At 54.7% G+C, this 24,515-nt stretch overlaps 1 protein-coding gene across 1 annotated transcript in view; it reads left to right on the top strand.

Moving 5' to 3' along the window:
• MYH7B (myosin heavy chain 7B) overlaps positions 1-24,515 on the top strand; it is a 43,376-nt gene that overhangs the window by 17,021 nt on the left and 1,840 nt on the right. Inside the window, exons 4-38 of the mRNA XM_077769283.1 lie at positions 2,278-2,467; positions 3,996-4,102; positions 4,281-4,424; positions 4,851-5,007; positions 5,314-5,341; positions 6,421-6,517; positions 8,741-8,764; positions 8,940-9,032; positions 9,119-9,182; positions 10,337-10,435; positions 10,933-11,036; positions 11,198-11,336; positions 11,647-11,765; positions 11,857-12,006; positions 12,167-12,337; positions 13,698-13,877; positions 13,968-14,100; positions 14,187-14,263; positions 14,703-14,790; positions 14,991-15,108; positions 17,183-17,306; positions 17,412-17,548; positions 18,282-18,537; positions 19,498-19,740; positions 20,383-20,559; positions 20,665-20,810; positions 21,161-21,251; positions 21,340-21,624; positions 22,231-22,357; positions 22,446-22,564; positions 22,652-22,848; positions 22,990-23,339; positions 23,426-23,550; positions 23,652-23,767; positions 24,241-24,515. The exon at positions 24,241-24,515 is cut by the window's right edge and continues 143 nt beyond it. Of these exons, the coding sequence (XP_077625409.1) occupies positions 2,278-2,467; positions 3,996-4,102; positions 4,281-4,424; positions 4,851-5,007; positions 5,314-5,341; positions 6,421-6,517; positions 8,741-8,764; positions 8,940-9,032; positions 9,119-9,182; positions 10,337-10,435; positions 10,933-11,036; positions 11,198-11,336; positions 11,647-11,765; positions 11,857-12,006; positions 12,167-12,337; positions 13,698-13,877; positions 13,968-14,100; positions 14,187-14,263; positions 14,703-14,790; positions 14,991-15,108; positions 17,183-17,306; positions 17,412-17,548; positions 18,282-18,537; positions 19,498-19,740; positions 20,383-20,559; positions 20,665-20,810; positions 21,161-21,251; positions 21,340-21,624; positions 22,231-22,357; positions 22,446-22,564; positions 22,652-22,848; positions 22,990-23,339; positions 23,426-23,550; positions 23,652-23,767; positions 24,241-24,515 (5,050 nt within the window). The remainder of the gene's footprint in view (positions 1-2,277; positions 2,468-3,995; positions 4,103-4,280; positions 4,425-4,850; positions 5,008-5,313; positions 5,342-6,420; positions 6,518-8,740; positions 8,765-8,939; positions 9,033-9,118; positions 9,183-10,336; positions 10,436-10,932; positions 11,037-11,197; positions 11,337-11,646; positions 11,766-11,856; positions 12,007-12,166; positions 12,338-13,697; positions 13,878-13,967; positions 14,101-14,186; positions 14,264-14,702; positions 14,791-14,990; positions 15,109-17,182; positions 17,307-17,411; positions 17,549-18,281; positions 18,538-19,497; positions 19,741-20,382; positions 20,560-20,664; positions 20,811-21,160; positions 21,252-21,339; positions 21,625-22,230; positions 22,358-22,445; positions 22,565-22,651; positions 22,849-22,989; positions 23,340-23,425; positions 23,551-23,651; positions 23,768-24,240) is intronic.

The following is a 24,515-nucleotide window of genomic DNA, read 5'->3' as shown; positions in this document are numbered from 1 at the left end:
ACTGAAAGGGTGGGGGGGGGGTTGCTGGTAATTTGTTTCTTGAATAGGGTGTGTTTTATTTTGCAGAAACTCAGACTGTATGACAGTATTCACTGTGTCCCTGATTATAATGGCAAAAAGACTGGGAACAATCTAAATATCACTGAAAAGAGAGCTGTATCATTTCATAACTTGGAGAAGTATCTATAGGATTAATTCCTAAAAAGGTCTGGGCATTTGTAATTTTAATAGATATTGCCAAATTTGGCCATGCATTAAAAAATTCATTTTTAATATTTATTTATTTTTGAGAGAGAGAGAGAGACAGAGTGGGAGCAGGGAAAGGGCAGAGAGAGAGGGAAACCCTGAATCTGAAGTAGGCTCTAGGCTCCAAGCTGTCAGCACAGAGCCCAACGCAGGGCTCAAACTCACGAACTGCAAGATCATGACCTGAGCTGAAGTCGGATGCTTAACGGACTAAACTACCCAGGCACCCTGGCCATGCATTTTTTTTTTAATTAAAAAAAATTTTCAACGCAGGGATTTATTTTTGAGAGAGAGAGAGACAGAGTGGGAGCAGGGAAAGGGCAGAGAGAGAGGGAAACCCTGAATCTGAAGTAGGCTCTAGGCTCCAAGCTGTCAGCACAGAGCCCAACGCAGGGCTCAAACTCACGAACTGCAAGATCATGACCTGAGCCAAAGTCGGAAGCTTAACTAACTGAGCCACCCAGATGCCCTAGCCATGCATTTTTAACAAAGTTTTTGTGTAACGTACATGCAGTGGGGTAGGTACATCTTGAATGTATAGCTCAATTAGTTTTACAGAGTAAACACACCTGTGTAACTGCTGTTCAGCTCAGTATATAGTGTTTCTTGCATTTCAGAGGCTTCTCTTGTGCCTCATCCATTCATTACCCTCCCTCAAGGGACCACTCTTCTACTTATATCAGCTTACCTGTTTTTGAACTATATATGGTTGAAAATGGGTCTTTGAGTTTATTTCTATATATTTTATAGAATACAGGTGTATCTGTGTTTTTGGAATTGGTAGCCAGATGGTACAAAGGATTTCTCTATGTGGGCTCAGCCTGACATCTGGCTGGAATCCTGGCTTTGGACCTGTGTAGTTCTACATGTCCACTGTCTCAGATTCTAGGATCCTTTGATTCTCTGACTCTAAAATTCTGTGGTATCACCAGGACCTGAATGGGGTGATGGACAGGACAGCCTTAGTGCCTGATGTATTCCGAAGCCCATATCAGGCAGGCTGAGTGCCAGCATACCCAGTTGAGAGTGGAGTGCATGAGGGGGCAAAGAGTGGGAAGTTGGTTTCCTGTGAATCTTGAATATCTTCTAATTGTTCTAAATTTCCTCATTTCCTTTCTTTTCAGCCAAATCATTCCTTTATGCCTATGGTCACAGGTGTAGTTTTCTTCATGTACAATATCCCCAAGAGACCCCAAGGAGATGGGGATAGAGGTAGGAGGAAAGAGACAGCATGCAGGTTCTGGAGAGGGATGTCTCACTCTCTCTGCTTCTCTTTTTGATCTGATCTCTGCCACTACTTATCTGTGAGATTTGCCAGTGCTTTCTTTTCTCTGGGCCTCAGTTTCCCTGGATGTATAAAGAGGGTTGTGCCCAATAGTCCCAGAAGGCATTCTGTTATTTCCTCTCTCTCAGTCTCCTTGCTCTTTGTTTCTGAGGGTGTGAGTCTTTTTCTGGGTAGATCAGACTTCTTGTGACTCAGTTTTTCTCTCTCTGGGCTCCTCAATCTTCCCAGATCTCTCTTAGCTTTGTCCCTGCCCTGTCAGTCTCTGAATCCCAGCCTCCCTGTCTCTTAGTAAGAGTGTCTCTCTCCGCCTTTGTGATCCCATGACAATGGGAGGTAAAAATAGCCCAGGGGCCGTGCTGGTGGAGATAAAAGGGAATTTGCCTTTTGTGTCCTGTGGCCAGGCTGGGGGGGCTGTGACACGTGGAGATTGCTGACATAGCTCTCCTCCGCTGACCTTGACGGTGGCAATAAAAGGGGTAGCCCAGCTCCCAGTCCTCACCGTGGTGCTGAGGTGGGTGATCAGGGCTGAGGTTGGAACCAAAGGGTGAGGGTGTCCATAGGTGGGCACAAGTCTCTCTGTACTTGTGGGAAAGGATGTTCTGGTGTCTGAGTGTGTGTGTGTGTGTGTGTGTGTGTGTGTTGGGGGCTCATCAGGGAGGCTGAGATGGGGACCCCTGGGGAATCACTGAATATTAGGTCTGTGGGTTTTGAATCATGCCCCTGTTTGGGGCCCCTGGGTCCCTTAGTTCCTCCGTCACTGCCATCTTCCAGTGCCTGATGCCTTGGACTGCCTTGAACCACCAAGATTTTTAGTACCTCGTCCTCCACCTCTCAGTGCCACCGCCATGATGGATGTGAGTGAACTTGGAGAGTCTGCCCGCTACCTCCGCCAGGGCTACCAGGACCTGATGAAGGTGCACACTGTCCCGTGGGATGGTAAGTGAAGGCAGAAGGGCACGGCCACAGTGTTGCCCTTATGGACTCCCAGGACGGTGCAGGGGTGGAACTGAGCTCAGGGCTGAAGGGGCACTCTGGCCTGACAGCTTTAGCCTTGGCCCTTTCCGTCAGAGTCTGAGGTCCTTAAGGGTATGTTCCCAGAGACTGTGTACATCGCTGCATGTTTGTGAACAAGCCTCGGTTTGCTCCTCTGTAAAATGGGACAATATTCCCTGTCTTCTGGAGCAGCAGTCTGTGGCTAAAGCCTGAGGCCTCTGAGATGGGAGTGATTGGTATGTATGCAGGCTGGTGTCCATAAAACCTGTGCTGGAGTTATTTTTAGTGTTTTCCATAGAGTCAAAGCCAAAGACAGGAATAAAGACTACTATTTATGACCTAGTTTGCTCATAGTACAATAATAACAATAGGCAATGTGTATCAAGTGCGTATTTTGTGCCAGGCCCAGAAAAAATGACTTTCCATGCATCATCTCAATAACCTAGGGAGATGGGGACGAGGGCCAAGGCCAGTTTCATGGGCATGCAACCTCTTCAGTTGCACAGGGCATCACCCTCAGAAGGGCCTCGTGTTTGATTTAACACTCTGCTCTCACCATCTTGAAATGTTTAATGATTAAACAAATTTTTTAATGTCTTTGAGAGAGACAGACAGACAGACCGACAGAGTGTGAGTAGGGGAGGGGCAGAGAGAGAGAGAGAGAGAGGGAGACACAGAAGCCGAAGCAGGCTCCAGGCTCTGAGGTGTCAGCACAGAGCCTGATGCAGAGCTCAAACCCATGAACGGTGAGATCTTGACCTGAGCCAAAGTTGGATGCTTAACCGACTAAACCATGCAGGCGCCCCAGTGCTGAATGATATTTTAACAGGGGGCCTGAATTTTAATACTGGGGCCTGAGAGTTATGTAGTTGGACCTGACTAAGGCACTTGGGTAGTATTGGCAGGACAGGAAACAGAACCTGGTGGTCTGTAAGCTGAGTCCATGCCTTTAACCACCATGAGATATGGGCTCCCTGAACTTGTGGGACCAGCTGATCAGGCAGGAAGGAACACAAGACACGGAATTAGGAGAAGTGGGTTTGAGTCTTCAGGGAAATGGGGGAGGCAGAGATCCCCTGAGAATTATGTGCCTGATTTAGACGCCTGCTCCATATGGGACCTCAGGAGATGCCTATAACATTTTGCCTTTGAGGGAACAGGCCCAGAGGGAATGAGGGATTTTCCTGAGGTTGGAGGGTAGATATGGCAAAAGCAGGAATCTGAACCTAAGTATGTAATCCAGGATGGTGAGGGCCTATTACCTTAGTCAGAGAATCTTCTGACCAGGTCCCTATGGACCTTCCCAGCTCTGCCCTTCCAGGATCCTGGGTCTGAAAGGATCTTCTTTGTGTACCCCTGCATCCTAACAGAGGGGCTCGTGGGAGGGGCACAGCTGTATGCACAAGGCTTGGGAACGCTAGCTGGATGTGCCTCAGCCCGTCTCAAATCCCCACTCCTCTCCCACAATCAGGGAGGAAGAGGGTCTGGGTACCTGATGAACAGGATGCCTACGTGGAGGCCGAGATCAAGTCAGAGGCGACTGGGGGCAGAGTCAACGTGGAGACCAAAGACCAGAAGGTTAGGCTCCCCTCCTTCGGGATTAGGTCCTCTGCCCCCTGGGGTGCAGCACGCTAGTGCACTGGATGAAAGGGGGTCTGGGAGGGCACAGGGATAAGAGGCTGAGGTCAAGGGTCAGTCAGTTGCTGCCGCCTGCCACACCATGTTAAGGTCTCCTATGATACGGTCTCCCGGACAGATGCTGATCGTGCGCGAAGCAGAGCTGCAGCCCATGAACCCGCCCCGCTTCGACTTGCTGGAGGACATGGCCATGATGACGCACCTCAACGAGGCAGCGGTGTTGCACAACCTGCGCCAGCGTTATGCTCGCTGGATGATCTATGTGAGCCACTAACGGGCTGGGCTCGGCGAGGGTGGGGCCAAAGAGGTAGGGGCGGGGCTAGGGGAAGCGCCACTGCGCGGTGGGGACTGGGCCTTGGTGGAAAGGGCAGAGCTAGAGGTAGTACACGGTGAGGTCCGGCGCTGTGGAGGTGGGGCCCCGGGCTGGGGCGGGGCTAGAGGAGGTTCCGCTACGGGAGAGTGTAGGGGTGGAGCTGCAGCTAGACGCTTGGCCTCGGCAAAGTGGAGGTGGGGCTACTGGCTGCGGGTACGAGTAAGGGCTGGGGCGGGCTAGGACAGCCACAGAGGATATGGCGGGGCACTTTAAGTGATTCCTTGAGGACCAGTGCAAGGGCCATGGTTTCGTGACGGCTGGGGATTGAGGATGGGAACTTGACCTTCAATAACCCATCTTACACTCTCTCCTCAGACATACTCGGGCCTCTTCTGTGTCACCATCAACCCCTACAAATGGCTCCCGATCTACACGGCCTCCGTGGTGGCTGCTTACAAGGGAAAGCGCCGCTCGGAGGCCCCACCCCACATATATGCAGTAGCAGATAATGCCTACAATGACATGCTGCGCAGTAAGAGCCGCCTTGACTCCTTTCCCTCACTCAAGACCGCCACCCCTGCTCCAGGGAGGCCTCTGTAAAGGACCCCATTCCCTCCACTTGCACTGCTTTCCTTTTGATGCTGCTGGACACTCTAGCTTAGCATTCTGTCTCTCCAAGTGGGAGCCCACCACTGTCTGGATGATCCCACCTGGTCCTTCCCGTTTCTGGCCCTGGGTGGTGGAGGGGCTGCCCCAGTGCCATGGATACCCAAAGTGTTCTACCCCTGACTGGTTCCTTGCCTTGGCTAACTTCTCTATCTCTTCCCCTTTCCTCCAGACCGAGAGAACCAGTCCATGCTGATCACGTGAGTGTGGGGCTCTGGGGGTGTGGTGGGAAATGCTGGCTACTTGGCAGGAGGGGAGTGGAACTAAAATAATTTCTCAGGGTTGAGTGCTAAGTACTTTGGACAAGGCTTTTACCACCTGGAGCTGGTATCCCGCTGAAGCTAAATTAGAGCGTTTTCTCTCTCTCTCTCCATTCTGGGCAGATGCATTATGGGGTGGTGAACAGGGAAGGGATACCCAAACAGCAGAGTGATCACTAGCCCTGCTACTCCCTTTCCCCAGGGCCTGGAATCTTTCCCCACCTTGATCTTTGGGGAATTGTGATTTTGGCTGAAGAGGAGGGAGGAGATTACTTTCCCTTTCTTCCTTACAGTCTCCTTATTTCTGAATTTTATTTTGATGTTTGGTTTGCTTCCACGGGAAAGTGGTGGAGTTCATGTCCAAGTTCATGTCCAGCCAAGCTAATATGGACATACTGTGTGTGTGTGTGTGTGTGTGTGTGTGTGTGCGCACACGTGAGCACACAGCCTGGTGGTTAAAAGCAAGGCCTTTAAAACCAGAAGGACCTGGGTTCAAGTTCTCACATATCCACTTCCTGCTGGTACCCTTGGGCCCCTGAGTCTCATTGGTAAAGTCAGAACAATCCTATTTTCTTATCACACAGAGCTATAAGGAGTTGACAAATTAACATATGTGCCTGGCACACATCAGGGACATTTATGTAACTTCCCTGAGTCCCATTTCCTTACTCATAAAATAGGGGGATAGTGGTGCTTGCTTTACAGTGTTTCTAAGGCTTAATGGGCCAATACAGGTAAAGCACTTGGCCCAGTATCTGGCATGAGATTAGTGCTCAGTAGACAGTGACCTCTTCATGTGTGTTCTCATCTCACAGGGATGTTCTACGCTGGCTTGCTTTGTACACAGCCCAGCACCTCTGAGGGTTGATCTATCCTGGAGAGTGTTGGGTTGGGGGTCCTGAGTTGGGAGCTAGGGGTGAGGAGACAGAGTGCCACTGCTTGAGGGGTGGGGTGTTGGGAGATGGGAGGAATTAGGGTGACCATATGGGCTTTGGTGACTCATGTTTGTATTGTCTAAGCGGAGAGTCGGGGGCCGGTAAGACGGTTAACACCAAGCGGGTCATTCAGTACTTTGCCATCGTCGCTGCCCTGGGAGATGGGCCGGGCAAGAAGGCCGTAAGACTCGCCCGTGTGGGCTCTACTCTCCACTGCTTCTCACTGTTTTTCTTTTCTTTCTTTTCTTCTTCTTCTTTTTTTTTTAAATTCCTTTTTAAAATGTTGATTCCCCAGAGCCTCTAGCCCTGCCTGAGCCTCCCACCCTGGTGGCAGACTCTGGCCTGAGCCAGGCTTGACCAAGAGAAAGGCTGTGACTACCTCTTCCACACTGTGTGTGACCCAGTTCTGGGCCTGCCTCATTGTTCCCATCTGTAACATACAGGGGTGGGACCACAGCTATTTCTAAATGTTTTATATAATTTCCTCTTCCATCATGACCTTCCTAATTTGAAAAAGTATATACCAAATAGGCTTTTACTACAAAGTGATTTTTTTTCTTGGTTTTTGTGCACCAAAGACCTGCTGCCAATCAAAAAGCAAGCTTATAGGGAGTTTAACCAGAGCCAAGAGTACTTGGCATTCCCAACAGCCAAGGTTGGGGGCAATTTCTTACCCTGTGATTTCTGTACAGATTTTTGAAATTTCTGAAACAATGGGGGACCAATGTTTTGTTTGTTTTTGTTCTCCAGGTATAACATTCATTCCTAGCCCCCAAGGCCAGCTCTTCAGAGCTCTGTGTATGTCTCTCTATCCCCATATGGGCTGTCTTTTCTTTCCAGAAGCCCAAGGCTACCTTCCACACAGCCCCCACTCTTGGTCCTGTTAAGCCTTGCTTTATTCTGGGGCATTTTTCTTTTTTTTCTTCTCCTTTTTTCCATTTAAAGTTGTTTTTCTTTTTCCTTTTACCCCCCATTTGATTTTCTTGTGTGGTTTTTGTTTTTTTTGTTTGTTTGTTTTTTGGGTTTTTTTGGTTTTGTTTTTTCCTTTTCAGTTTTGTTTTTTTGTTGTGGTGGTTTTGTTTTTGCTGTTTACTTTTTGGTGCTCTTTGCTCCCTCTCTTCCCCATCCAATTTTTGAACACCCCCCCCCCCACAATGTCTCTGAGGATGCTACAGAAAGTTGGGGCTTGGTCCAGTAACAGGAATGAAGAGCAGGGAGAGGCCAGAGCTAGCAGGGGCACAGCTGGGAAGGGCGGAGCAGGAAGGAGCCCTGTATGGTGGAGTGTATGTGGGGTGTCAGGCAAGACAGGTGGAAAAAAAGGCTAACTCACAGGGTCCATTGATGCTGGAACTTAAAAGCCTTAGAACCACTCCCCTTGGTCCCAGATTTGACTGCAGATGCATCTGCCTAGAGAGAGGCCTGGACTTGAGTGTGTGGGGTGGAGCTCGGAGGGAGGGCTCTTGCCATTTTCCTCCTCCCTCCATCCCTCCAGCAGTGTCTCTGGAGGGATTTTTAAGTCTTGGGCTCCCTGGAGGTGAGTGAATCACCAAAGTCCCCTGGTGGCCTGGCATCTGTCACTCTAGAATCCATTCTTTTCTTTCTCTCCCTTTCTTCCCAGGCTGCAGGGAGCCAGGGTGGGGAAGGGAAGGAAAAAGACACAGAGGAGAGACAAAGGATGAGGCTAGAAGAGGAAGGGAGGGAAACCCCTTCAATTCAGCAAGTCCCTCCAGATGAGACATGTGGCTCTGGTGTCATGGGAGGCAGGATGCCTGGGCTCAGTTCCTGTTCTGCCCCTCACTTACCATGTGGCCTGGAGATCACGTCCCTGCTCTGAGTCTTAGTTTCCTCATTTGCAAATTAGGGCTAATAATATGTACCTGGCAGGGCCATTTTGTCTATCGGCTGTACGGTCAAGGTACAGCTTATCACAGTACAATGGAGAAGTGTGAAGAAAGCTCTCACAGCAGGAGGTGAGGGGTAAGAAGGGCTCTTCTAGCCTCAGAGCATCAGGGATGCCTTCCTGAGGAGGGGACATTTGAGTTGGGCTCTGAAGGAGTAGACTTTAGTCAGGAAGCTCCAGGGTTTTGGGGCAGGAGCCATGGGATAATGAAGATACAGACGGGGAAGGTACATGGGAGAGGCCAGAGACAGAGCTGGGGGAGGGAAGGGCTGCCAGTAGGAGACCCCGAGACACAGCCCCTTGCCTCAGATGCCTGACTAGGGCCAGGCTTGCTCCCACTTTCTAGCATTTCTCCTCCTAACAGTGCTGGCAGGGTTGGGCGTGGGGAGTGGGGTTGGGGGCTACATGTTTGCGTGTCTAACAGTCCTGCTAACCACTACCACCGCCCTCCCCTAGCCTGGTGAGACCTCATAGTTTCTAATGGTATCTTCCTTCTCTCTCCAGCAATTTCTGGCCACAAAAACTGGGGTAAGTGTGGGGCCAGTGCGAGTAGGGGCAGACAATAATAATGAGGCCCTGGGAGGCACTTTCCCCTTCCCCACCAGAGGTGGTCCAGATGGGCTGATAGGCAGGACTATCGGGTGCCCTGATCTCCCGGTTGGTAGCACCAGGGCTGACAGACCCCTCACCCTGCTGTCACTAGGGCACCCTCGAGGATCAAATCATCGAGGCCAATCCTGCCATGGAGGCTTTTGGCAATGCCAAGACCCTGCGGAATGACAACTCATCCCGCTTTGTGAGTGGCCACGGTGGGAGAAGTGGGTGGGGGTGGGCAGCAGGGAGGTGGAGGGGCCCTGGCTGAGGCTGCTCCTCTGCCCACAGGGCAAGTTCATCCGCATTCACTTTGGCCCCTCTGGGAAGCTGGCATCTGCAGATATTGACAGCTGTGAGTCCAGGGGAGGGAGGGGAAGGGAGGGGTGGGAGTGGGGAACAGAGGCCTGGGTCTTTCTGTTCTGACTGAGCACTGTTCTCAAGTCCTTGGGGTTACCGCCTGTTCCAGGCACTTCTCTCCATCCCCCAGCCACCACCAGCCTCTACCACCTTACTCTTACCTGGAACATTCCACTGTGGTCTCTCAGCCTCCATTCCTCTGCTTGATCTTCCAGCTAGAGTGATATTTTTTCAGATACTAATTTGATCACATTATGTTTCTATTTAAAAACCTTTTGTAGATCCCATTACATTATCTTTATTTTTTATTTTTTAAACTATTTATTTATCTTGAGAGATGGAGGGAGAGAGAGAGAGAGAGAGAGGGAATGCGAGCAGGGGAGGAGCAGAGAGACAGAGAGAATCCCAAACAGGCTCTGCTGCCAGCACAGAGCCCAATGTGGGGCTCAAACTCATGAGCCATGAGATCATGACCTGAGCCGAAATCAGGAGTCAGAGGCTTAAGCCAGGCTCCTAGTGATTGGGTCCTTACCCCACCTCAGTTCTTTCTCTGGCCTCCAATAGGGCAGGCCTGTGCCCCCTTGTCCCCCACCACCCCATCCTCCCTGGAAGCCTGCCCTCCCACTTCTTGGGGGTGGTTTTCCCAGCCCCAGTGCAGACACCAGGGCCCAAGCTGCATGCACAGAGAGGCTCCTACACTGACTGCTCTCCACCTTGGGATGTGTGGCCAGATTCCGATGGATAAGCACAGGTGTGTGATGACCAGGGAATGTTGTGATTCACTCCCTGACTGACTCCTTTGCAAACACATGGAGCTTCACACACACACTGGCACAGCAGCTCTGCTCTGGAGGGAAGCAGTGTGGTCTGTGCATGAAGGACTGTAAGCATATGAAGGCCATATGAAGACCCCTGCTCACAGACACACAGACCTACAGACACACACACACACACACATCCCCGACCCTGTGACCCTTGCACTGATGGAGAGACACTTCTTGGTACGCGCTGGCATGTGTGTGGGCACCGCGCCTCTCTACACACCCCTGACCCTCATGGACACCTTCCCCCTGCCCCTCCAGCTCTATGGGGTGACCCACTCTGGGGAGGTACAGGGGGAAAGTAGCCTAGTGCCCCTCTTTCCCCCAGATCTCTTGGAGAAGTCGCGGGTGATCTTCCAGCTGCCTGGTGAACGTGGCTACCATGTCTACTACCAGATCCTCTCGGGGAAGAAGCCAGAGCTGCAGGGTGAGGGCCAGGGGTGGACCGAGTGGGAGTCACAGCCCATGGGGCTGGGTGGAACTGCCCGTCCACTCATTAGCTGGGACTCCTGGTTATTGCTGAGCTCTCTCCTTGTACTGGAAACCAGGCCCCTAGTGTTATGGCCCTGGCAGGGCTGTCCCCCATTCTGTCCTGAGACTGGAGAAGCCCCATCCAGCATCAAGGAATAAGCAGTGGCTGTCTAGGCCCTGCTGCCCACTCTTGCAAGTCCCTCCAGAGCAGAGTGTAACTTTCCCTGTGCCCTAGCACCCTGCATAGTGACTGGGCTTGTTCCTCAGCCATAAAGAGAGAAAAGCCACGGGCATGGGGGAGGGGTGAGAAACCCAGCTCCAGAGCAGTCCTGGGAAGGCCCTAGAGTCCCCTGCTGGGGTGGCCCCCAGAACCTTCCATGCTGGGATGGGAGGGAAGGAGAATGGCTGGGGGAATGCAGCCACATCCACCATGCTTCTCCGCATGTCTCGCAGATATGCTGCTTCTGTCGATGAACCCCTATGACTACCACTTCTGCAGCCAGGGCGTCATCACTGTGGACAACATGGATGACGGCGAGGAGCTCATGGCCACTGATGTACATCTCTGGTGGGAGAGGGGCAGGTGGGGACGCCTGCAGTGTGGGAGTGTATGAGGCTGGAGGGGTGTGTGGAGATCAGGGAGCAATTGCAGTGCCCTTAGCTCGGCTGGCCCTTAGAGAAGCCCAGACTTCTCTGATCCTTCTGTCTCCTGCTGCAGCATGCCATGGACATTCTGGGCTTCAGCGTGGATGAGAAGTGTGCCTGCTATAAGATCGTGGGAGCTCTCCTGCACTTCGGCAACATGAAGTTCAAGCAGAAGCAGCGGGAGGAACAGGCTGAGGCTGACGGCACTGAAAGTGAGGGGCCTGACCCTGGCCTCAGCTGGTCATCATCTTGAGTCTGATTCCAGTGTCCTGTTCATGGTCCATGACCATTAACCATAATCCTTGTCCATAGCCTTTGACCTGAGTCTTACTTGGCTTTGATTATAACCCCTGACTTCTCAGTCCCTGACCCTCACTCTTCTGAGTCGTACAGTTTGCCTGCCCTGAACTCAACCTCTCCCCACCTCCCTCTCTTAACCCCAGGCAGAGGCCAGTAGCACCCCCAGGTGTCCATATTCTTGCCCTCCTCCTTCACCCCCTGCCCTGCTGTGTGCCCTGGCAGGTGCTGACAAGGCTGCCTACCTGATGGGGGTCAGCAGTGGGGACCTCCTCAAAGGCCTTCTGCATCCCCGGGTGCGTGTGGGGAACGAGTATGTGACCAAGGGCCAGAGTGTGGAGCAGGTGAGCCGTTCACAGGCCGGGGCCCACCTGGAGACAGTGGAGCAGGGTCCCCTTCTTGCCAGGTCACAGCCCAGCCTCTCCACACCTCCAGGTGGTGTTTGCTGTGGGAGCTCTGGCCAAGGCCACCTATGACCGGCTGTTCCGATGGCTGGTGTCACGGATCAACCACACTCTGGACACCAAGCTGCCCCGCCAGTTCTTCATCGGGGTCCTGGATATAGCTGGTTTTGAGATCTTTGAGGTGAGAAAGGGCCCACACCCCTGGGCTCTGTTCTGTCCAGAACGGAGGACCATGGTTGGATGGGGCCTCTGCCTGGAGGTGGGGGTGAAGTCATGCACATCCCTGTTCCTCTGTGGGACTCCCCATCCGTATCCTCTAAGCCCAGGACCTCCCTCTGCAGTTTAACAGCTTCGAGCAGCTGTGCATCAACTTTACCAATGAGAAGCTCCAGCAGTTCTTCAACCAGCACATGTTCGTGCTAGAGCAGGAAGAGTATAAACGGGAAGGCATCGACTGGGTCTTCATCGACTTTGGTCTGGACCTGCAGCCTTGTATTGACCTCATTGAGAAGGTGGAGCCTGGGGCAAGGCCATTGCAAGGGGAGGAGGTTGTGGGTGTGGCGAGCGAGCAGGAATGAGTGCGTGCCGGCTTGTGAGGCTTGTGAGAGAGCATGTGCAAGCACCNATCGACTTTGGTCTGGACCTGCAGCCTTGTATTGACCTCATTGAGAAGGTGGAGCCTGGGGCAAGGCCATTGCAAGGGGAGGAGGTTGTGGGTGTGGCGAGCGAGCAGGAATGAGTGCGTGCCGGCTTGTGAGAGAGCCTGTGCAAGCACTGAAGTATGTGTGCAGTGGTGCATCGATGTGAGCTTGTGTATGTGAGCGTGGCTGTGACTATGTGTGTCTCTGTTCATGGGTGTGAATGGCAGCATGTGCATGGGCGTGAATAGGTTTGTTGGAGGTTGTATGAATGTGTGTTGGTGAGTACGTGTGAGTGTGCACCCACCCCTGTGGACAACACCCCTTCCTCAGGCATGCATGATTTTGCAGTTCACGAGGCCCTACTGCAGCCACGATCTCACTGGACCTGCCTGGGGACAGGCAGGGGAGGGTATATCTGCCTCTTTATTTGATTAATTACATCTATTTCTCCACTGTACGAAGACTGCAAGAAAGAAAAATCAAAGAAAATTTGAAATAGGAGTAAAGGGGAGGAAAATGTTTGCCCCCTAGTCCTACAACAGCCTGTGTCTTAGCACTTTGGTTAAGTTTCCTCCAAACCCTTTATCCTGGATGTATATTTTCTCTTATAGACATAGACTCTACTTCCCATCTTTTTCTCTGAAAATGTATTTTGAACATTGAACATTGTTGAAGAAGCCACAATAGTTCATGCAGCAGGTGATTTTTATGCATTTCTGTGTTCTGCTGCTTTTGTATATTTGGGTGGTCAACAGTTTTTGCTGTGAGATCGGCACTGAAAAGTATTCATTTCGCCACTTTAGTAGGTTAAGAAATTGAGGTCCGAGGGCCTCCCTGCTAGTAAGCAAGGAAGCCAAAATTCGAACTCATCTGCCTTTTTTTCCCCCCTTGTACTGTGCGTGTTGTATATGTGTGTGTGAGAGAGAGAAAGGAAGAGAGAGATACCACAGACCTCAGGAGATAGGTGGGTACAGAGATGCTAATTTGAGTTTGTGCACCTGTGAGCAAAGAGGACCACCCAGAGCTGTGAATCATGCGAAAGGGCCTCGAAACCAAGCAACAAACTTCTCTTGTCCTGGGCACCTATCTGGTTTCTGTCCCTCCCAGCAGATGGCTGAGGTTGGGGGGGTCTGCGAGGCTTCCAGAGATAGGGAGTTCGGGATATGGGATCTGGCCCAGCTGGGATAGGCTGGCTTGATGATGGCCCTTCAACCTTGTTCCCTGTCCCCAGCCACTGGGCATCTTGTCCATCCTGGAGGAGGAGTGCATGTTCCCCAAGGCCTCAGATGCCAGCTTCCGGGCCAAGCTCTATGATAATCATGCGGGGAAGTCACCCAATTTCCAGCAGCCACGGCCTGACAAGAAGCGCAAATACCAGGCCCACTTTGAGGTGGTCCACTATGCAGGCGTGGTAGGTGCCTGTTGGAATCTCAACCCTTGACTCCCTCCTCTCTCTTCCGGGTTCCCTCACCTTGCTCAGCCCCTGTCCGGTCTCTGCCAGGTGCCTTACAGCATCGTGGGCTGGCTGGAGAAAAACAAGGATCCGCTGAATGAGACGGTGGTCCCTATCTTCCAAAAGTCGCAGAACAAGCTCTTGGCCACCCTCTATGAGAACTATGCAGGGTCCTGCTCCAGTGAGTACAGTGGGACAAGGTCACCATTCTGTAGGGCACTCACAGAGTGACGTCCCCTGGAGTGACTGGTCCCATGTCTCTCCTAGCCGAGCCCCCCAAGTCTGGGGTGAAAGAGAAGCGTAAGAAGGCAGCATCTTTCCAGACCGTGTCCCAGCTGCACAAGGTGAGGCCCAGTCGGGGCCCCGTGCAGGCCCTCACCTGCCAGCCTCCAGCCCCGTCCCTGGTCCCTGCTCTGTCCCCTGCACCCTGGGCGGGCGGCCGTTAAGACTTGCAGTGATGTTTAACTCCTCTCTCTAGTGAACATCACAGCAAGTCTGTGCTGCTTCCCGTCCGCACGCTGCCTGGGCAGGGTTTGGGGGCGATGTGGGAGCCATGGGGCCTGTGGGAAGTATGGGGATTGGATGGGGGAGTGAAGACTTTGGTGACAGTGACAGGGCCCCAGTCAAGTAGAAGAGGGAAGAGGGTCTAAGGAAGAGTGGAAGGATGGATGTGCAGAGGCATACTTAGATGCCTGACTTGCCAGTCCTCAGTGGGCTGATCCGCTATGGTTTCCAATTCTGCTTCTTGCCCCTCTTGTGCCTTCTCCCTCTCCCCACCCCCAGGAGAACCTCAACAAGCTGATGACCAATCTGCGGGCCACACAGCCCCACTTTGTCCGTTGCATTGTCCCCAACGAGAACAAGACCCCAGGTAGTCACCCCAGGGTGGGGTTGGTGGGGTGAGGACATTGGAGGGAGGAGAGAAGGCAGACTTACAAGCTGGGCCTCCCCTCTCCTCAGGGCCCACGTTGTCTCAAAGAAAACCCTTATGTGGGCTCCTGGTCTTTCTCTGGGGCATGAAGGTGTATCCATTGACTTCTAACCTTTCCCTTTAACCCCCACCACGACCAGGGGTCATGGATGCCTTCTTAGTGTTACACCAGCTGCGCTGCAATGGGGTTCTGGAGGGGATCCGCATCTGTCGCCAAGGATTCCCCAACAGGCTGCTCTATGCTGACTTCCGGCAGCGGTGGGTGTCTGCCTGCCCAGCCTTGGCTCCCCACCCTCCCCTTCCTGCTCCTGCACAGCCACCTTACCCCTTGACCTCCCCAAGGGGCAGTCAGCAGCCTGAGAGAAGCGGGGGGTTCAGAGGAGCACACACTTAGAGCCACAGGGATCAAGGTTCCAAGGACTGAGATTCTAAACACTGAACAAGGGGACTGGGCGGGCACCCCGGTGGGAGATGGTGGTGGCTGACACGGGTGGGCTAGGGAAGTAGCCAGCAGGCTTTGGGTAAGTATTTGAGGTGCAGCCAGTAGACTGTGCTGATGGGTTGAATAGGGAATAAGTAAAAGACAAGGGTGATCCCAGGTTTGGGGCCTGAGCAACTGGGAGTCGGTGGTAGATATGCTGAGGGTTTTTTCATATTTTGGAGTGGGGAGGGATAGTGGGTTGATTCCCCTTTGACCAAGTCAGGTTTGAAATGTCTTCAGCACAGATTCAAGAAGAGAAGTCGAAGGGGGGCAGGCAGGAGCTGGATATGGATTTGGGAGTTGAGTGAGGGACTCTGTAGACTAGACTTTGTGTAACGCCAGTCAGTGCTGTTAGCTCCTTCCCTCTTCATGTTTCACTTTATCAGCTACATGTGTCCATAGGCCCCCCCTCCGCCTCCGAAGTACCTGTAGTCCTGCACACTGACTTACTCCTGCACGCTGACTTATTCCTGCATGTTGACACAAATACAGTGTGAATGCTTCCACGCGTGTGCATGCTCACTCCCTTGCTCTCTCTCGCTCACTCTCCCTCCCTCCTTCCTCCACCCACGCTTGTTTTGTGAGTTTGTGTTTTCACATAAGAGAGATTCTCCTTGTCAGACTTATGTCTGCACCATCATCTTTTTTCTTTTAATTCAGATTTTTTTTTAATTTTTAAAAATATTTTTAATTATTTCTGAGAGAGAGAGACAGTGTGAACAGGGGAGGGTCAGAGAGAGAGGGAGACACAGAATCTGAAACAGGCTCCAGGCTCTGAGCTAGCTGTCAGCAGAAAGCCTGACGCGGGGCTTGAACCCACGAGCCGTGAGATCATGACCTGAGCCGACGTCGGAGGCTTAACCGACTGAGCCACCCAGGTGCCCCAAGATTTTTTTTTTAAAGAGCAGTTTTAGGTTCACAGCAAAATGGAGGGGAAGGTACAAAGAGATTTCCCATATACCTTTGCCCCCACCAACAGCCTGCCCCGTGATCAGAATCCCTGACCAGAGTGGGACATTTGTTACAGTGACTGGGGACAGGAGAATCACCCAAAGTCCGTAGTTTACGTTAGGGTTTGCTTGTGGCGGTGTACATCCTGTGGGCTTGGACAAATGTATAATGACGGCATCATTCCTTTTGTTCTGGCTGTAAAATACCCCAGAGTCTAGTGAACTGTACTTTGTTTATCAGCCCCCTGGTGAGGCGTCTTTTGTGTTTCTCTGACCTTCACGCTGTGACCACAGCCACCTGGACCCACAGAAGTGGACATGCTGGGTAGCCTTGCTCTTGTTTAGAATTCTCAAATGTTCTTTTGGCTTTGATACACTGCACTATATCACCTTCTTTATATTTTTTGCCTTTTAAAAAATAACATGAATTATAAAAAAATTGTAAGTTAAAAAAACTATAAAAATGTTGGACCCCTGTTGTAAATACTACAATCTCTGTTTTTTAAGGTTTGTTTGTTTGTTTATTGAGAGAGACAGCGTGCAGGCAGGAGAGGGGCAGAGAGAGAGAGAGGGAGAGGATCCCAAGCGGGCTCTGCACTATCAGTGGAGGCCCTGACATGGGGCTTAAACCTAGGAACCATGAGATCATGACCTGAGCTGAAATCAAGAGTCATGCTCAACTGACTGAGCCACCCAGGCGCCCAATACTACAGTCTCTTAAAGAACTTAACTAGTGAATGCATTTAAATGCAACCCAAGGTTTGGAAGCAGAATGTGCTCAGTTCCCAGTGTCGCCATGCTCCCCCACTGGAGCTTCTGCTCTGGCCTTCAGGAGGCCCTTGAATATTCCCTTGCTCCCTCGCCCCACCCCCTCCTCAGCACCTCTCCCCTGCTCTCCCAGGTACCGCATCCTGAACCCCAGTGCTATCCCAGACGACACCTTCGTGGACAGCAGGAAGGCCACAGAGAAGCTCCTGGGCTGCCTGGACATTGACCACACCCAGTACCAGTTTGGCCACACCAAGGTCAGGGCACACAGGACTTAGGGCTGACCCAGGAGTGGGCACTCACACTGGACAGAAGACACGCAGGTGGTTGGGGGTTAAACCTGGTGCATCCCCCACCCCCAGGTGTTCTTCAAGGCTGGGCTTCTAGGCATCCTGGAAGAGCTTCGTGACCAGCGTCTGGCCAAGGTTCTGACCCTGCTACAGGCACGGAGCCGAGGCCGCCTCATGCGCCTTGAGTACCAACGCCTGCTTGGAGGCAGGTGTGTGTTGGGAGGGAGCAGGGGACAGGGGTAGGGGCGTGACCACTGTACCCTGGCTGCCAGGACCCCAGGCTGTCTGTACTCTGTCATATTATCTCTCATGTGGGTCAGATTATTTCCTGTGGCCGGTTAGGTGTCTGTGAAGGAGCAGGGTCCTGTCTTGTGCCCCTCAACTGCCAGTTTCCATTTCCTCACCTCAAAATTGGGATAAGATCACCTTTCTCTCCAGGCCACTCACAGTGGTAATAATGACAACCAGTGTTTCCAGGCTCCAGGCAAGAGGCTTTATTTGCATTATTTTGGTTCAAGTGCCAAACAGTCCCCAGGAGGTAGGCACTGTGATCACACTCCATCAGCAGAGGGGCGCTCTGCATCCGAGAACAGTCACAGCTGGCTAGTGGTGGGGAGGCTGAGGTGTGAGCCCAGGCATGTGACCCCAGAGTCCTGAGTGTATGGGGGTCCGTTGCTGGTTTCTTCAGGACACGTGCAGGGGCCACCAGGACATTTAGGGCTTCTGAGCCCTTGCCCTGGAGACAGATCCGTTTGATCTTGGCCCCTCTCTCTTCCTCCACCTCACTGATAAAGCAGTGGTGTTAGATCCACTTGAGATCACATGCTGAAGCATCTAGTGCATGCGGAGCCCAGCCCAGGGCAGGTGCCCAGGAGTGTCGGGGCTGTTACTGTGAAGTGGCAGCGCCGAGCCTCCTCGCCACCTGTGGCTTCCCCTCCCCAGGGACGCGCTGTTCACCATCCAGTGGAATATCCGCGCCTTCAATGCCGTCAAGAATTGGTCATGGATGAAGCTCTTTTTCAAGATGAAGCCATTACTGCGCTCAGCGCAGGCCGAGGAAGAGCTGGCGGCCCTTCGGGCAGAGCTGCGGGGGCTGCGAGGGGCACTGGCTACCGCGGAGGCCAAGCGCCAGGAGCTGGAAGAGACACACGTCAGTGTCACCCAGGAGAAGAACGACCTGGCCCTGCAACTGCAGGCAGTGAGTAGGGGAGGGGAAGGGAGAGAGAGGGGTTTCCCCTGGTGACCTGTGCCCCTGGCACCCCAGAAAACCCCAGGCTGCTTTGAGGAACCACCACAACCAGACCCCCGGCCAGGGCGGACCTGGTATGCTCTGAGTGCTCAGGGTCTGGATCTTTTTCCTCATCCCAGACGTGCCACAAGATGAGAGGCCTGTGGGCTCACGTCCTTATCAGAGTCAGTCTGTCCCCATGTCCTGATGCTGCCACCCTGTGCTACCTTGGCCTCTTGCTACAGCTGCAGTGGTGCCCCATCTCCCAGGCTCTCCCTTCCTTGCTGTCCCCGAGACAGACCCATGCTCCCGTCTCTGGTTAAGGGCCATGGAAACCCAGGTGGCAAGTAATAGTAATGGCCAGAGAGCAGGAACCAAGGGTCTGGAATCTCCCCTAGTCCACCCAGCCGTTCCTTCCTTCAGCAAACACTATGAGTATCACTTGTGTGCCAGGCCCCACACAAGTCACTCTGGGGATACGTTGGTGGGAAGTCAGGCCTGTGGTCACGGAACTTACCTGCTAGTGGGCAAGCAGAGGGTGGGGAGACGGTGAGGTGGGAGAGAATACCCAAGCCAAGCATGGCACCGCTGCCCATCCCCTTGGAAGGCTGCAGCCCAGAGCTTCTCTGCAAGAGCCCTTGTTTGCAAAGGCCTCACTCTGGGTTGCCCCAGGCTGTCTGACGTCCCCCTCTTGAAGCTGTCACTTCTATCGCTGCCTATTCCTCTCCCCAAGCCCTCAGCCCAGCACACCTGAGCCACTTTGGGGCCAAGAGCATGTCATGGGCATTTCTTGGTCCCCAGAGCCCAGCTGAGCATGGGTGTCAAACTGTTGCATGGACAAATGAACTCTTTCCTCCGGGGCCTGGCCTTGGTGTCCCTTGCGGGTTTACCTGGCCCCGGCTCCATCCCATTCCCCATGTCCCTCTCCAGGAACAGGAAAACTTGGCGGATGCTGAGGAGCGCTGCCACTTGCTGATCAAGTCCAAGGTGCAGCTTGAGGCAAAGGTGAAGGAGCTGAGTGAGCGGCTGGAAGACGAGGAAGAGGTGAATGCTGACCTGGCTGCCCGCCGGCGCAAGCTGGAGGACGAGTGCACGGAGCTCAAGAAGGACATTGACGACCTGGAGCTGACGCTGGCCAAGGCTGAGAAAGAGAAGCAAGCCACAGAGAACAAGGTGTGGGCCGGGCCGGCCGGGGAAAGGCCCCAAGCCAGGAGGCCAGCCGTGGGGCCAGGCAGCTGCTGCTCTCCTTCCAGGCTCTGGGACGCCCCTGCTGGGGGGCCCAGGGCAGGTTACCTCCTCTCTCTGGGCTTCCATTTCCTCCTCTGTCAAGCAGCACTTCCCTCATTAGGGTGGTTGAGGATTCAATGTGTGACCAGCTTTTGCTCGCACTCAGCACAGGGCATAGCGCACAGCAGGTGCTCAGCAAATGCCAGCATTTTGTCATCCATCCGGGCCGGTCAGACCGTCGAGGGCAGGAAGCCCCTTTCCCAGCTCTGCATCCCCCTGGGTACCTCCGGATGCCTTCTGCCACTGACCCCCTAGCATAGCCCCACATGGTTCACGGGCTGGGAATTCGGGCCCATTATACAGGAGGGAAAGAGGGGCTCGCTCAGGTGCTCACAGGGGAAACCAGGACTGTCTGGAACACCTGTTATACAGAAAGTAGCTGGCATCTACTGCTAATTGAGGCTCGGAGTGAAACGAGTTGCCCAAGGCCCCCTAGTTGGAAGGGGCTATTGCTGTGACCTGGCATGGTGGCTGCCTGCACCAGAGTGTGCAAGGGGCATCCTCACGGTGGCCCTGGCCCTGGCACAGGTGAAGAACCTGACAGAGGAGATGGCGGCACTGGACGAGTCAGTGGCCCGGCTGACCAAGGAAAAGAAGGCACTGCAGGAGGCCCACCAGCAGGCCCTGGGTGACCTGCAGGCCGAGGAGGACCGCGTGAGCGCACTGGCCAAGGCCAAGCTCCGGCTGGAGCAGCAAGTGGAAGATGTGAGTCCCGGCCGCAGCAGGGGCTCGTGTGGTGGGGCAGGGACAGCGGGGCTGGTGGCTCACGGGGCCTGGGGGCTGAGCACGCCTACCCCTCCTGCCCCACAGCTGGAGTGCTCCCTGGAGCAAGAGAAGAAGCTGCGCATGGACACGGAGCGGGCAAAGCGCAAACTCGAGGGGGATCTGAAGCTGACGCAGGAGTCGGTGACGGATGCTGCCCAAGACAAGCAGGAGCTGGAGGAGAAGCTCAAGAAGTAGGCGTGGGCTGGGTGGCAGCAGACCGGACCCCCTGGCCGGCGGCGGCCGCCTGAGCCTCTACCCTGGTCTCCCTCTGGACTCTCCAGGCGGTTCTGCTTCACTGCAGGCATTGAACGTGTAGGGTTGAGATGGGGGTCACTGGGGGCAGGCGGTCGTGTCCTGCCTTCCTTGCCCAGCAGTCCCGGCCAGGCTCTGGTGGGCGGTGGTTTGAGAGGGAACACAGGGCTGAGGTCGCTGAGGGTTTGGTGCCTCAGGCAGGGAGGAGGGAGACTGGAGGATGGGGGGACTCCAGGCAGGTTGGCGGAAGTGAGGCTTTGCGCTGGCTCATTGCCCCCTCCACCTCCAGGAAGGACTCTGAGTTGAGTCAGCTGACCCTGCGGATGGAGGATGAGCAACTCCTCGGGACACAGCTGCAGAAGAAGATCAAGGAACTGCAGGTGTGTGGGGCACGGGGTGGGTGGGGGGACCGGAAGGGCCAGGGCTAGAAGCACACAGAGGTGACTGCTGCCATCTGCCTGTCTCCAGGCTCGGGCGGAGGAGCTGGAAGAGGAGCTGGAGGCGGAGCGGGCGGCCCGGGCCCGCGTGGAGAAGCAGCGGGCTGAGGCCGCCCGGGAGCTGGAGGAGGCGGCGCTGCGGCACGAGGCCACGGTGGCTGCCCTGCGGCGCAAGCAGGCCGAGAGCGCGGCCGAGCTGGGTGAGCAGGTGGACAGTCTGCAGCGGGTGCGGCAGAAGCTGGAAAAGGAAAAGAGCGAGCTCCGCATGGAGGTGGATGATCTGGGCGCCAACGTTGAGACTCTGGCCCGTGGCAAGGTGTCTGCCTCCTTCCTGAGTCCAGCGTTCTGACTGAGCTCTGATCCCGTACCCATCTAGACTCTAAACTGATCCTGACTCCAGCGCTGACCCTACCCCCCTGACTCAGAACTGATCCTGACCCCTGACCTATTCACCTGTCATCCAGCCCCAACCCCACACTGACTCCTAACTCTGGGCCCTGACCCCAGGTCATTTTTGACCCAGCATCTAATTCTAATATCTCAGTCCTTGACCTAATCTAATCTCTCTGTCCTAAATGGTCCTACCCCGAGTCCCAGCACCCAACCTTGACCCCTGACCTTTGAACCACCTAATCCTGACAGCTGACCTCAGAGCACTATCTGCAACTGACTTCAGACTCTAGTATCCTAACCTCATCCTAACCTCATCCTGGCCCTCTCCCTTCTGACACCCATCTTTTTAAAGCCACGGTCCAGCAGTAGAATCTCTGATCCTGAACTTGGGGCTCTGCTTTCCCTTTGATTCCTGGGCCCATGTCTAGCCTTCTAGTTCCCAGTCCCGGGGTCCTGGCCTCTGACTGGCAGCTCCAGACACTGCCTTGTGATTCACAAACTTGTTCTGACTCCTGACCCTGGATCCCAGGCCAGTGCCGAGAAGCTGTGCAGAACCTATGAGGATCAGCTGAGTGAGGCCAAGATCAAAGTGGAAGAGCTGCAGAGGCAGCTAGCAGATGCGAGCACTCAGCGTGGGCGGCTACAGACTGAAAGCGGTGAGGCTGGGGGCTTGGCTGGGCCACCCTGGGGTCTCCGTGCTGCCCCTTGCCCGCCTGACCTGCCGGCTCACCCCTCGGCCCACAGGGGAGCTGAGCCGCCTGCTCGAGGAGAAGGAGTCTCTGATTAGCCAGCTGAGCCGGGGGAAGGCCTCGGCCACCCAGAGCCTGGAGGAGCTGCGGAGGCAGCTGGAAGAGGAGAGCAAGGTGGGCCAGCCACCCGAACGGGCAGGGTGGGCACGGGGGCCACTGGCCCGGCCCAGCCCAATACTGAGGTCCCTGAGGTCCCTGCAGGCCAAGAGTGCGCTGGCCCATGCCGTGCAGGCTTTGAGGCACGATTGTGACCTCTTGCGGGAGCAGCACGAGGAGGAGGTGGAGGCCCAGGCCGAGCTACAGCGGCTGCTGTCCAAAGCCAATGCCGAGGTGGCCCAGTGGCGGAGCAAGTATGAGGCAGACGCCATCCAGAGAACGGAGGAGCTGGAGGAGGCCAAGTGAGTGCCTTAGCAGCCTGGCCGCCACCACGTCGGGGCGATGCCTGAGCCTCTGTGCTGTCAGGGTGAGGGGGAATTTGGGGACCTCTCTGCTGGCTTCCCTCGACTATGCGGTCCATACTGTCCACTCCCTTGGCCTAGAAAGAAGCTGGCACTGCGGCTGCAGGAGGCAGAGGAGGGAGTGGAGGCTGCTCACGCCAAGTGCTCATCACTGGAGAAGGCCAAGCTGCGACTGCAGACGGAGTCAGAGGACGTGACACTGGAGCTGGAGCGGGCCACCTCGGCGGCTGCCGCACTGGACAAGAAGCAGCGGCACTTGGAGCGGGCGCTGGAGGAACGGCGGCGGCAGGAGGAGGAGACGCAGCGCGAGCTGGAGGCTGCCCAGAGGGAGGCCCGCGGCCTGGGCACTGAGCTCTTCAGGCTGCGGCACAGCCATGAGGAGGCGCTCGAGGCCCTGGAGACGCTCAAGCGGGAGAACAAGAATCTGCAGGGTATGATCTGCTGTGGGGTCACTGAGGGTGACCCGCTGGGGCCACCCGGGATCAGGGGTGAATGAGATGGCCTGTTCATTCTGCAGAGGAGATCAGTGACCTCACAGACCAGGTCAGTCTCAGTGGGAAGAGCATCCAGGAGCTGGAGAAAACCAAGAAGGCTCTGGAAGGGGAGAAGAGTGAGCTCCAGGCTGCACTGGAGGAGGCTGAGGTCAGAGACTGGCCACAGGGGCAGGGTGGGCACTGACCTGCTGCTTCCCTGGCCTCCCCTCCCGGGTAATGCATGCTCACAGCCCCCATGCCCATGTCCAGGGAGCCCTGGAGCTGGAGGAGACCAAGACTCTGAGGATCCAGCTGGAGCTCTCCCAGGTCAAGGCTGAGGTGGACCGGAAAGTGGCCGAGAAGGATGAGGAGTGCACTAACTTGAGGTAGGGTGGCCAGAGCCACCCCTGTCCACTACTACCCCGGGATCCCCTCCTCCTCTCGAGGCTAGCACCCCTTCTGTCCCAGCAACCTGAGGGAAGGAGAAAGGCAGGCAGGCAGTGTAGCCTGGGCACCTCTGTATGCACAGGCACCTTGTTTACCCCTCCCTTGGGCCTCTCTCAAGGTCAGGACTATTGTCCCCAGTCTAGAGGCCAACTTCAGAGGCTAAAGGACGTGCTCAGGGTTGTACAGGTGAGAGTCTGGGTTCAGCCATGTCTGTCTGCTCTGGAGCCTCACTCTTGTCCATGAACTTGCTCTGAGGGATGACAGGCAGTCCCAAGGGGCTTGAAGCCAGAGAGGGACAACTCACTTATTCCCACAATGGGTTCATGGCTACGGCATTTTTTGGTGTTTGTAAGAGCAGGTCTAGTGCCTGTGCCCACCCCCTTCTAGACCGCGACCCCCCTCCTCCTCACAGGCGCAACCACCAGCGGGCAGTGGAGTCGCTGCAGGCCTCCCTGGATGCAGAGACGCGGGCCCGCAATGAGGCACTGCGGCTCAAGAAGAAGATGGAGGGTGACCTCAATGACCTGGAACTGCAGCTGGGCCACGCCACCCGCCAGGCCATGGAAGCACAGGCAGCCACACGGCTGCTGCAGGCCCAGCTCAAGGAGGAGCAGGCGGGGCGGGACGAGGAACAGCAGCTGGTGGCCGAGCTCCGCGAGCAGGCGCAGGCCCTGGAGCGGCGGGCTG

Source organism: Crocuta crocuta, unplaced genomic scaffold (genome assembly GCF_008692635.1).
Source record: "Crocuta crocuta isolate KB4526 unplaced genomic scaffold, BGI_CrCroc_1.0 scaffold445, whole genome shotgun sequence".
In the NCBI taxonomy this organism is placed as follows: domain Eukaryota; kingdom Metazoa; phylum Chordata; class Mammalia; order Carnivora; family Hyaenidae; genus Crocuta; species Crocuta crocuta.
This window is presented reverse-complemented; position numbering and strand designations above follow the sequence as displayed.